The sequence below is a fragment of the Dicentrarchus labrax genome, unplaced genomic scaffold (assembly GCF_905237075.1).
Source record: "Dicentrarchus labrax unplaced genomic scaffold, dlabrax2021, whole genome shotgun sequence".
Classification (NCBI taxonomy): domain Eukaryota; kingdom Metazoa; phylum Chordata; class Actinopteri; family Moronidae; genus Dicentrarchus; species Dicentrarchus labrax.
The window spans coordinates 5,333,590-5,346,663 of NW_026136707.1; the positions used below are offsets into that span (position 1 = coordinate 5,333,590).

Consider the following 13,074-nt stretch of genomic DNA (forward strand, 5'->3'; position numbering starts at 1 on the left):
ACTCTTAGCCAAACATAGATACAGACTGGACAACTGGAAATGGATTGCCTAAAGAACACAAATTGACAAGGCCTGTGAAATTATCTAACAAGCTATATATATATATATATATATATATATATATATATATATATATATAATAACCTATTTTCATTCCTCATTTTTGACAGTAAAGGAACACCCTTATCAATACTTCTAGGGAAATTTGCTTGTGTGATGTAAAGGAACTTCCAGTTCACAAGAAGTATGAAGAGAACTGAATCATCATCTTAAATTCAGTCAGTGTTGCCTAATAAGTCGATTATTATTATTAAGTGATTTGCACGGAGGGAGTACTTGATGTGTTTCCCACATCTTGCGTTACCCATCCTGTTTCTAAAATATACCAAAGGCAAGCATGACTGGAACATTTTAGTCAGTCATGGGTCAGCCTCGACTCTAAAGATGCGACAAGAAGTCCTTGTTGGTGCCCTTGACTTGACTGAAAGAAAATTAAGCACTGAAGAGCTCTGAAGATGACTATGTCCTCTCCTGTGGGACCAGAAGGTATCACTCTGGCTCAGCCTGTCCCCGTCCCAACCCTGACTGTCCTGCCCCCATCCTCAGATACAGAGTCCTGGTCTCGCTCACCGAGCCCCAGACTGTCACGCTCCAGCCGCCATGGTCGATTCCACCGCAGCAGGAACCGAACCAAGAAACGAAACGAGGAAGAGCAAGGCTGCACTCCTAAGCGACAGTGGGGTAAAAAAACGCAAATTGTAGTAGAGGAGACGGGCCCCATTCCAAACCGTAGCCCCTCGCCCTCCCCCTCCGTGGCCAGTCAGATGGAGGGGGAAGAGCAAGGTCAGGACAGCCCCTCACAGGACCACCTCCTGCCACCGTCTCGCTCCTGGTCTCGTAGTCCCTCTCCCAGCCGGCGCTCCCGTTGGTCCCTAAGGAGCCTACTCAGCAGAGACTCTGACTGGGAGAGCTGCAGGTTAGTGAGCTGGATTCATTCCAAATAACCAGCCAGAGATATATAAAAATTAAAAAAAAAAAAGATGAAAGAAATGATGAAATAATGTGCTAGTGTGCAGCATTTATTGACTCCCTCGTGTGCAGAGACCCAAACTAAAGTGTTTTGGATTTTTTTCTTAATTGATTCAGTTGAACGTTATCTCTTTGCGAATGGACTGCACTTATCTCACAGCAGCAGCAGAACAGAGCGTCCACACCATCAGCACTATGCTTGACTGTCTCATGGGTATTCCACTCTTATAGCTCTGTTAAACCTCAGCCAATTTGCATTCAGGCCTCCTGAGCCCAGATTTGCCTGCAGTGCCTGACTGGAGTGAGTAGCTACTCATTTGTGCATGTTTGTGGGGAATAAAAAGGCCTTACATCTGACAGATTTACGCTTAGTAGACTTTTCTCAAATGACACAAAAGGTCAACTATTTTGGAACAGGGTGGGGTTAATTAGCCAATGGCTAAAAGAAGTAAGGACAGATTACACTGTTAAAATCCTGATTAAGTTGATTCATGGTATGCTATGACGTCAGATTAAAAAGCAGGCCAACGCAAAATTTCAGTGATGAAGCAAGAAGTGGCCTGTACCCTGTACTTAAAACAAACAAACAAAAAAAAAACCACACATATTACATATGGCCATGGTATTTTAAAAGAATAGTGTCAGCTTTAGGAAAGATGATCTCTTTAAACAAGCGAAACAGCAAGGTTATGAAAACTGTAAACAAATAAAGTGAGACAGCTCATGTGGCAGCAAGGAAAAACGGATCTGGTCAGTCAAAGGGAGCTAGAGGCGGGGTTCATGCGCCATTTATCCTTCCTCTGAAGCATGACATCACCTCCAGCCAATGGGAGAGTGCTCTTAGTCTGATGATGTCATGTGAGTCCAATCAGAGGAGGTTTTGGGCAACACTGCAGTGGGCTACAGAGGGCAAGCAGAGGGTGATTCTCTCTTGTGCTCCATATAAACAGCTGTGCCCTTGTCTTCTTCATTTACACATCATTTTATTGACCCAGTTATATTGTTTTTGCTGGATATTACTGGGACGTATACAGATTTATGACCCCTCTAATAATGGTTTGACAATGGAGACATGGTGACAAAACATATGTTTATATAGCTTAAAAAGCAAGTGGAATATTTAGATTCAAACAAGGTAAAACTTAACACATATATGTCTTTTCAGAGTAAGGCTCCAGCACACACATGCCTATGGTTATGTAACCATAATTCAGATAAGCCATAAAATAAACAAATTACCCTATTCACACAAAATAAACATCCTCTTCACCACACTAAAGAAGTTTCTAGTTGACTTTAAAGTGTTTGTACAGCATGACAAACTCTCCAAACACATGTGACACTTATGAGAAAATGTTTATTTTTCCTGTTTAACAGTGGAAAGTGCAGATCAAATAAACTGTAGGTAACTGACACAAAAGCCACTCAAGATGCATTAGAGATGAATTGCGAATCACAGATCTAAACTGAATCTTCTCGTCATTCGCTCAATCAGTTATTGGTTGAGGCAATATTTACACTTGACTTTCATTGTGTCAGTGGGAGCAAAGTATTGTTATTTTATATTATTCAGTTTAGCAGCTCAAAGTCTATGATCATGTTCAAGTATCTTGTATTATATTGGGAAGAACAAAATTGCAGGTATATCCCATGTTATGATGTATGTCTGAATGGAGCCTATATCCTGCAGTTTATCCTGATCATGCCTTAATGCGAGACCCACTATAAAGTCTCCTTCTACAGGCTGTTGCACAGCAAATGACTTGTGTCTTCATCTATAGTTGGTGTCCAGTGGGAGATGTATCAGTAATAATAATCAGAGAGGATGCCAGAAGATCTAAGTTTCTATGCTTGTGTTTCTTGCTGCTTGTTTTCTGACTGTAGTATTTGGGGTTGAAAGAGTTTATTGGGGACAAATTTGTATCTTTCATTGCTCTTTGAATGTCTCCGTTGCCAGATTTGCTAGTGTAAAGCTGCCTTCACTTGCTTTGCACAACTAGCACAAATGCATTTTCTAAGGAACAGCTGAAAGGGCAATTCCGCCTTACACAGAGACTTTCTACTTACTTTGATGTAAACATGTTGTCAACTAGTCATAATAACAACTTACCATTTGTTTAGCTTTGCAGATATGTAAAACCGATAGGCCTCTATTTTTAAAAATGCTAATCTGTAAAGCTCTTTTCTTTTTTCATGCTTTTTAGCTTAAGTGTTTCCTGTGTCAGTATGCAGACAGTCTGAAGAGTGTAGGAAATGCATCGAAAAGACATGATCATTTTTATTAGATACCTTGTTTTTAATAACATACAGAACAAATGTACTTCATATATTGTTCAGAAGACCTTGGTAAAGTGGACAGTTTTTTAAATCTACCTTTAAAGTGATGTATTTATGTTTAGCACCGCTAAATCAACAACACAGTGACCTGCTGACTGATTGTGATTGATTATAATTGTGACCTTTGTCTTTCCGCCACACTGATCAGTGCAGCATTGTGACCTTTTGACAGTAACCTGATTTAAGGCAGTTTCTTTCCCTGTTCCTGGTTAGTATGTCATGTTCAGTACAATTATTTACAATATCTACTTTAAACCCATTTTCAGTAGTCAGCTTTTATAGTCATACTCACTCATTTATCTAATATTTTGCATAGTGTGTAGGGCTGCATAATTAATCAAAATCACAATATGGCCAAGTGCAATGTATGAAACGTAGATGCTGCAATGTTTGGATAATGGTAAAATATGTCACAAAACAGCATTATAAAGAAGTACTGTAGTGTTGCAGAGACGCCCTAACCCACAAATGTTGTTCTCCAGATTTAATAAGTCTGCGTGGTGCAGACACGTGATAAACATTTTAACAGTTTCGTCAGTGAAAATTTACTTTGTGATGCAAAAAAGATCATTCCCACACTATCTATGTGTACTATAGACACTTTGGATTTTGAACCATGTGTACACCAGGAGCTGCAAACTCCTTGTTAGCCCAAAGACATCGATCCGTGCTTTCACAGAAGTTCACTTGCACTGCTCTCCTTTTTGTTGCTCTGTTGAAATATGAGGTTTTTTTTGTAGGCAGGAAGGAAAAGGCATACAAGTAGTTACATCTCGCCCTGTGTACTAATATCCTGTACATTTCCTAAGCAATTCTGAGGTTTCTCAATGTCCCCTTGGCCCATGAAACTCTGACATTATTATGGGCCATTGGTGAACCTCAGAAAAGCAGATTACACTGAGGGAGACAGAATGGTGGAGATGTGGGCCTGGCTCAGCCCAGCGTGGATTATGATGTGGACTCTAATCCAGAGGGATGGACAGAGAGATTGAGGGTTAAGGGATTGCGTGGGCTCTGGGCTTTGGCCAGGTGGATTCACTACAGGCCGCCATGCTTTCTGTTTACAATGCTAGTCACGTTTTAGCCTGTTGGTTTTTTTGTGTGTGTGTGATACTACACTTACGGGCCTCCATCCCTAAAACCTAACTTGTTTTTTTCATTAATTAATCTACTAGTTATACTAATATAACTAACTAGTAGTTTGGTCTATAAAATGTAAGAAATCTTTGGCCAAGGAGATGTCTTGTTTTGTCCAAAATCAAAAGATGTTCAGTGTATCATCAACATAGGACTAAGAAAGCCAGCGAATGTTACATCTGAGAAGCCAGAACCATTGAATTTCTGGCCTTTTTGCTTAAAAATGACACAAACAATGAATCGATCAGTTGATTAATCCACTAAGGAAGTTGATCAGTGCCTCATTTCAAACAGTAGCTACCTGTTGTCCCCACAGAGGAACGGGGAAGCTTGTCTTTGAGCATGTTTGTTTAACAAATAGCCGAAGCATAGAGTTTGTAAAAGTCAGTGTTTGACATTTATCACACAGATAACTGTTAGTCAATAAATGTAATAGCGACCTGTTGTCTGTGAGGTACTGGTGCCTCTGAATTCAGATAAAACCCCTCAGTTTTGACTCTGTCTTATCTTTATCGTTGCCCCCCCAGTTCAGAATCACCTCACTGTAAAAAAAAAAAAAAAAAAAAAAAAAAGGGCCTCACTCAACACATGGAGCTGTCTCCTCCCTCCCTCCTCCCTCCTCCACTTCCCTCCTCACCCCCCTCACCCACCCTCTCCCTACTTGCAAAGGGGATTACAGATGGACGCAGAGACTGCAGCCCGTTACCGGGTCCTGCAAGCGGCATAGGGAGCAGCGGTCCGTCCGGTACCTGGGTGTAAGGTGCAGGGGCGTCGACCAACGATGGGAGAATAACATCCGACCGCGGGACGGTGGACGGTGGACGATGGGCGCATTTCTACCCCGACGCTAAGCGAGGAAACCAAGACAGAATAGCGGACATCCAACACCGTTACACCCCCGAAGCGTCTGGCTTGCTTTTAGCTGCACACACACACCGGTGCCATATTGATACAATACCGAACAGCAACGCGTGTATGTGTGTGTTTGTGTGTGTGTGTTTTGTGGATATCTGTTGGATCGCAAACGCCTCATGACATGTTCGAGTAAGTGGCATAAAGAGAGTCTCCATCCAGTGTAATGAATAGCATATGCTCATGCTGTAATCTGTCTTTGGTGCCCACACACCGTCCATGGGTGTGTGTGTGTGTGTGTTTTTTTTTTTTTTTTTTTTTTTTGGTGTGTTCAAAATGATTCACAGCTCGCAAATCCCACTAATAATATGGGTGGGACAGGCAGTGTTTATGTGATATTAGCTGTATAAACGGATAGGCTATCTGTGGGTTTAGTGGTTCGTCCTGTCGGTGCTCAGTGGGTCACTGGCTGGAGCCCCCCCCAACCACCACCACCACCATCACCCCTCCATACCGTTTCACTGACCGTAGCAGCCTCCATCCCTGCAGCATCTAGTGTTTCTTAACTTAAAACGAGTTGTATAATTCCTCCCTAATGACTCATGTTTGACTTTGTCTCGTTCCTTGCACGTTTGTTCATGTATGGTGTCGTAAACGAGATTGTTGGACTGCTTTGTTTTGGTTAGCCGATGTGCTAACTACCGATTAGCCGATCTGTGTATGTATGCATGCATGTTCGCTTCCGTTTAATATGTGACGGGTGTAGGGCTGCACAATTAATCGCAGTGTTATCAAAATCACAATGTGCAAGTTGCATTTTGCGTCAGTTAAAATAAATGTAAAATGTGACAAACAGCATTATAATGAAGTACTGTAGTGTTGCAGAGATGCTTTGGTCTACAAATGTTGTTTCTCCAGATTTAAGAAAACATTGTTACAGACTCCAACAAATGTCACATCATGATTTTAATAGGTTTTATTCCAGTGAAAATTAAATTTGTGATGCAAATATGATAATTCACGCACTGTTTGTGACTCATATCGCAATCAATATGATGTGTTGTGCAGCCCTAGACAAGCCACAATATAAAGGTTAACTACGTCAGAGAGATAACTGGAGGTTTGTAAACACTGGCTGACACAGATTCACATCACAGTGTCCTGACCGCACACCAAGCCTATTTACAGCACCCTCCGCCCTTATACGTTTACCTAAAGATAGCTTAATGCTCCTTGTCATTGTGCTGCTCTGATTAACATTGCTGCATTAGATAACGCAGTATTTCAGGGATTATTTTCCTATATAATGAATCTGGTGAGGTCTGATAGATTGGACCCCCAGCTTCCTCGCTTCTTGTCTTAGCCATTAGTGGTGTTGCCTTGGAGATTATCATTTTGACTCGTCGCTTTTCCTTTTCAACTCCTGTTTCCTTTAACTCGACCAAGCACACGTTGAAAAGTCCTTTTCAACCAAGGCCAAGAGGACAGCATGACAACATTATTATAACACACAATAAAACGTGTATGGACGATACTATGTTTAGAGATGAGCTGATATTTCAGCCAAACATCAGTTTTGCCTTAATCTGCGGCCAGTGTTTATCTGTTGTGTTGCATCCATTTTGCTATGGCTAAATGTTGTCTTGGTTATATCCAACTTGGATTTTGGAGAAATAATCACCTCCGTTTTCCAGCACTGGCACAAATTACATGCAAACGTCGATGTGCTCCATGCAGCAGCACGGACAGTGAGCAAGTGTTCAGCTCTGCGTCTTACATCTTGGATGAGAAGAGAAATAGACTGAGCTGCATCAAGCCGGAGATGTTTATCTTTTTTTCTATCTTTCTCAATCTGTGCATCCCTAATTCAATAAAATTGCACAACATGTTTATTATAAAATATGTTGATAATAATTTATCAGCAGTAATCAGATCTGACAATTTGAAGTCCTTCTGTATGTTGCTCTATGAGAACAGGGCAATGTATTTGAAAACTCTTTTGTCCAACTCCATCCAAACACTTCTCAGGCCAATTTAGAATCAGTTTGGATGTAGAAAAAGGAATTAAATTGTCAACAGTTTAGAAAATTGTCTGAGGGATTCACTACTCGCCGCAAAAATTAAAAGGGGAGATTGTACAAAAGTCATGATTATACTCATGGAGGAGGTGAGGAAATGACAGCTTATGTTGATAGAGAAGTTGCAAAGTAACGGTTAACATTGGGGTTTGATGAAAGAGTTGGGGTTTGTGTGTGGAGAGCAGTTTGGCTTGAAGGGAGGAAGTGAAGTGATGAATTCTTTGTTTGGTTTCATTAACGCAATTACTTAAGCCCAGAAGGAGCCACTGCAGCATACTGTTGAGTGAGTGAGCCGAGAATTCATCAAGTTGCAGGATATCTTAAGTGTGGAGTTTACTGATTTAAAGCTGACACTGGTGCAGCTACTGTACATCTGATTCATGATGTTTGGTCAGGATAAGGGAATGGGCAGTGGTAAACAGCTGCGTGTGTATGTTTGAAAGACAGAGGTACATTATAAGTTGATTGATGGTTGGTTACTTACAGAGGAATGAGGTGCAACCATGGAAACTCTGTTGGCGTAAATCCAGACATTTTCTCCGGTCACTGACCTGAACTTTAGATGGAAATGTTTTGGCAGCAGTAGTAGGATGACCATAAAGAGAACAGTAGAAGCTGAACCATGTCAGAAACAGTTAATTGTCTATCAAATGTAGGCTATAGTATATAAAATATAGTATAGCGTTGTTTTTAAATTGCTTATTTAATGAGTAATTGATTATTGTAATTGTTTGAGCCGTAAGACAAAGTTATGACAACCGTTCAGCTTTAATCTATGTATGTGTGTATGTCTAATGTTGCTTTTTAGTCTGCATGTCTCAAGTAAATGTCTTTTACTCAAGTTCACCAGAAGACAATCTTAATTTAAATATCTGTAATTACAGCACAAACTCTGTCTGACCTGGTAGTGTTTTATTCTAAAGGAAGCCAGTTAAAATCAGTTACAGACACAGCCTTACATGGCCTTTCTTTGGTCTTCAGTTGGCGGTTTGAGATGACGTGCTATTATCAAATAGGAAATGCGTGCAGCCTTTTATCAGAGCATGACATTAAAGGCATTAGAGATCAACATTTAGTGATGAAATATGCAAGAGTTTCCTCAGTTCTCCCCTGAGCTAAGTCTGTGTCTTTTTTTTGTCTCCAGTACAGCCAGTAACTCTCCGCGCAGCACCCCCGGCAGCTCTCCCTCCCTGCGGCGCAGGGTCCTTGGGGGTGGCAGGGCCAGTGAGAACGAGGGAGGAGGAGAGAAGAGCAGTGGTGGTGGAGGAGGAGGAGGTTCAGATAGCCCCTTGCCCTCCATACCCTCTGCCTCCTCCCTCACATCCGCCTACCCACTTGCTTCTCGCCACTTCAGCCGCAATGCCAAGGTAATATCCACTGATCAAGGTGATGTGTTAAAGAGCGCTGCTAAGCTTAAAATGCCGACATGCAGAGGTGACGCTACAGGCATGAACTTACTACCAGTGTTCCTGCTCCGTATACAGTATGATTGCTATGTAAGCTTTATGTTTGTGAGTGAAAGACTCAAATCTCTTCCATGTGATCCCAATGAGCAATGACATGACTAAATCAAAGATGTTTTTATTGTCATACCAAGACTCTACAGTCTTAGACTTAAATCGTTTTCATAATGACCTTTTAGATTTTGATGTAAAACATTTAATAAACAATTTCACATGAAAGCACTGTTTTGTCTGAACTTTCAACTACATTTCAGCTAGATTGTTAAATGAAGTTATTTCTAAATCAACAGCTTGAATACCAGAAACGTTTCAGGGTGACTGAAAATGGCATTCCACTTACATGGCAGTAAATTCACATCTACACAAGATATCTTGTGTGAATATAAATATTTGTTTTCTATTTTTGCTACCTTCCGTTTTAGCCATGTGAGCTATGATAATGTTGATGGTTTCTTTCAACAGACTGGAAATGTTAGCTTGTTTGTTCTCTGTAAATTTACTTAGACAGTGTCTGTAATTCTATGTGACTAAGGGTTCTGTGTAAGATCCACATGTTTTTATTTCAGGCTTACGGCTGTGAAAAGATCAGCTTTATATACTACTGACTGTTCGTTACAGCTGGTCCGTGACACGTACCTTTTTAAAATGAAGAAGTGCTGATTGCTTTTGACATCTCCTGAAAGCGGCAAAACCTCAAGGTTACAAAAACAGGCTTAGCTTCGAAGACTAGGCTGGCAGGATCACATTCATACAAATAACGGAGTGGATTACTTTACCTTTACAACGTATGCTGATGGATCTGTATAAAATCAGTTTGTATTGTAACATTTTAATTGTTACAGAGAAATCTGAGTCCGGTTACTACTAAATATGCTGTTCTTTCCTTTACAGAAAATGCAGAGCTGGTACAATGTAAGTATACATTAACAAACACTTATTAGACATTTGCACTCCAGGGCACTTGACTTTGCTGATGTTTGTCTTTTACTTCCACGCTGGTGGAACTAGTTGATGTAGTAAAATTATTGGTTTTAAAGAATCCTTTAGCTAAACTGTGTTTTTCTCACTTGCTCAAATAAATATCCCAGTATAGCCTATGGGTATCGACTGTTGTGAGGGCCAGTTTTGAGGTAGAATACCATGTTCTCTTTTGCCTTTCCTGTCCTCAACCTCAGGTTCTCAGTCCTACATACAAACAGCGGAATGAGGATTTTCGTAAACTCTTTAAGAAACTTCCTGACACAGAGCGACTTATAGTGGGTGAGTTAAGTGTCATAAACTGGTTGACATATGATAAACTCTGTTTGCTGAACTCATGTGGTGTGAGCTACCCTTGTGTCACCGCACACTTTATGAGATTAAACACTCACCAGAACCCCTCACTTAAAAACCAGCCTCTTGAATTGTTGAAGTGATTCCTGATACAAGCACGTGTCTATCAATTGACCTCTTTTCTTTTCCTGTTTCTTTCCTCAGATTACTCCTGTGCTCTGCAGAAGGACATACTGCTTCAGGGCCGCCTTTATCTGTCAGAGAACTGGCTCTGTTTCTACAGTAACATCTTCCGCTGGGAAACCACTGTAGGTCATGCAAACACTGTGTACACATTTGCACGCGCACAGTCAAACACACGCCTGTTGTAACCTGGTTAATGTCGTACCTGCAATCTGATAAGAAGTCATTTTAATACTCTTGTTTGCGGATCAATATAGATACACTCACAGCCTTGGCGAGATAAGAGTATCACACAAAGAAAGACACACTGACGCATACACACCGTAATGCTTTTCCCTTCTCTATTCAGATCACTATCCTGCTGAAAGACGTGACCTCTATGACCAAGGAGAAGACTGCCAAGCTCATCCCAAACGCCATCCAGATCAGCACTGACAATGAGAAGGTCAGACTTGAGCCCAAATAATACTTAGCCGTAGTTAAGACATTTTCAAAGAAGACTTGTAATTTTAGTCAATAATTTACTTAACTGCTGCAACAAAAGCATGAAAAGTGTTAGTTATTGATACTGTTTTACTCCAAATTACCCTGTTATGCAAGTGAAGCAGTATGAAATGAGCTGACTCAACTTTAAACCCACTGACCATAACAAAGACAGCAGAGGGAGGTTATCACAGGTTGTCACATTTTTTTTCTTTCTCCCTTTTTCTTCCTTCCTGTCCAACTGATATTCACCCTCTCAGCACTTCTTCACATCTTTCGGAGCAAGGGATCGCAGCTTCATGATGATTTTCCGTCTGTGGCAGAACGCGCTGTTGGACAAGGTACTGCCTCCTCGCCCACCCTCCTGGCGCTTTATGCTGCTGCCTAGTGTGACACAGCTAGTGGTTATCATCTTAGAATAGATCACAGTGTCAAGAAGCAGGAGATGGCCACAAACACAGGCTTGGGAGAACAATTTAAATCACTGTTATTTACTGAGTTTGAATATAGACATTTATTTGGACAGCACTGGTGCAGAAACACCGCAGATTAGTATTGCAGCACAAAGCAACAGACAGTGGGATGAAACGTGCGGTGGAAATTTTACAAGATGTTGACTCACTGTCAACTCAGCTTGATTGACTTACTGTTTCTCTTGCAAAAGGCTGTCAAATAAAAAAACTAACTTGCTAACAATCATCAAATACTACATTGTATCAGAACATTGTAGAAGCTGAGGTGTTATCTTCAAACATACTTATTTGCTTTGAATTAAGTGTGTAAATCATTGTGGAGGTCAACAGAATAGAGTATATCTCGTTGTGAAGCACAATTTTAAAGTCTGACAACAAGAAAACACCAAGAATATGCTGATATATTGACTATTTTAAGGTCCCGTGATTAACATTCAGGAAGATCTACTTGCAGAAATGGAATATAATATTCATAGGTATGCTTTAATTAGTGTATTATCACCTGAATATAGGAATTGCTGTATTTTCTCTACATTTGAATGAGCTGTTTTTATCTACAGATGCCAAGGTTCGCCTTCCATGGAGTCCACCATGTTTATATAGTAGCCCAGAACAGACAAACCAAACTCTGGCTGTAGATATGGCCAGATAGTTTCTCCTACACACGTCACTGCCCGTTCTCATTCCCAGGTCGTCAAGTACAGACAAGAGCCATGTTCAGTTACTCACAATCTACAACTTCACTGCTAGATGCCATCTATCCTACACTGGTCCTTTAAATATCATAGATAAATCTTATGAATGTATACACTGTATTTAGCACTGCCTTATTGTGTGTTCTTCATCCCATTTACAGAATTATTTGGCATTGAGGGCACTGGGCATTGAAAATCAATCAAAACTCTCATACTATATTGCACTATATTGCACATACATATACTACAAAATCATAAGAGAATGCAGGAAATGGAGAGCTGTATAGCTGTTGTGGAAGAAATTGTGGCAATACATGAATGTAGATATCAGAAAATTAGTAATTTTAATTTGATCCTAATTATCTATTTGATATTTTGCAGTCTCTATCCCCCAAAGAGCTCTGGCACATTGTACACCAGTGTTACGGCACTGAGCTGGGCCTCACTAGTGAAGACGACGACTATGTCTCCCCCACCGCCGAACACATGAACGGCCTACTGTGAGTGTTCATGTGTAAAAACTTCCTTGTATATGGTGCAGCGCATGTTTCTTGAGAGCTTTATATTGTTGATGTATGTGTGAAGGCGTTTTAACATGTGAGTAGTTAGTGTGTCGATAGTGTGTAATTGTGCAATTTATTTCCTTGTAGTTAGTTCAACTTTACAATGTATGTGTATGTTAGAAACAGGATTTTTGGAGTGTGACAGTTAGGCCAGCAGAATGCTTCTTTTATTTCTTATTTCTTTTTTTTACAAAATACTATTTTAGATTTTTATTTTTTAGATTTTAAGAAACTACTATGTATCCTTAATTGTACCGTCTCTTCCTGACATAGATGTAGCTTGAGGGGTTAGTTTGAGCTTTCTTTAACCAAACAAGTGGATCCTTGCTTATTAGAACACAGAGGTTGTTTGTGTGTAGGTTTTTTTTTTTTCATATTCAAGTCTTTATTTAAGTTTTTTGAACTAGTGTTTTACATGTCCGCTAAAAATAACAATTGCATGAAATGCCTGATGGGTTGAAGATTTCCTACCCCTGTCCCTAAGTTATCTAACAAACACTTGGCTCTTG

At 40.4% G+C, this 13,074-nt stretch overlaps 1 protein-coding gene across 6 annotated transcripts in view; it reads left to right on the forward strand.

Annotated features, from left to right (window-relative positions):
• gramd1a (GRAM domain containing 1A) overlaps nt 1-13,074 on the forward strand; it is a 30,259-nt gene that overhangs the window by 1,710 nt on the left and 15,475 nt on the right. For 2 of the 6 annotated variants that reach the window (XM_051405287.1, XM_051405291.1), the window contains exons 1-8: nt 139-976; nt 8,578-8,800; nt 9,788-9,808; nt 10,072-10,156; nt 10,373-10,476; nt 10,701-10,796; nt 11,095-11,175; nt 12,384-12,502. In XM_051405287.1, coding sequence (XP_051261247.1) covers nt 516-976; nt 8,578-8,800; nt 9,788-9,808; nt 10,072-10,156; nt 10,373-10,476; nt 10,701-10,796; nt 11,095-11,175; nt 12,384-12,502 — 1,190 coding nt within the window. In that variant the 5' untranslated portion in view covers nt 139-515. Of the gene's footprint in view, nt 1-137; nt 977-5,150; nt 5,548-8,577; nt 8,801-9,787; nt 9,809-10,071; nt 10,157-10,372; nt 10,477-10,700; nt 10,797-11,094; nt 11,176-12,383; nt 12,503-13,074 lie in introns of those variants that run through there. The other 4 variants (XM_051405289.1, XM_051405288.1, XM_051405292.1 and 1 more) reach the window with 4 other exon arrangements.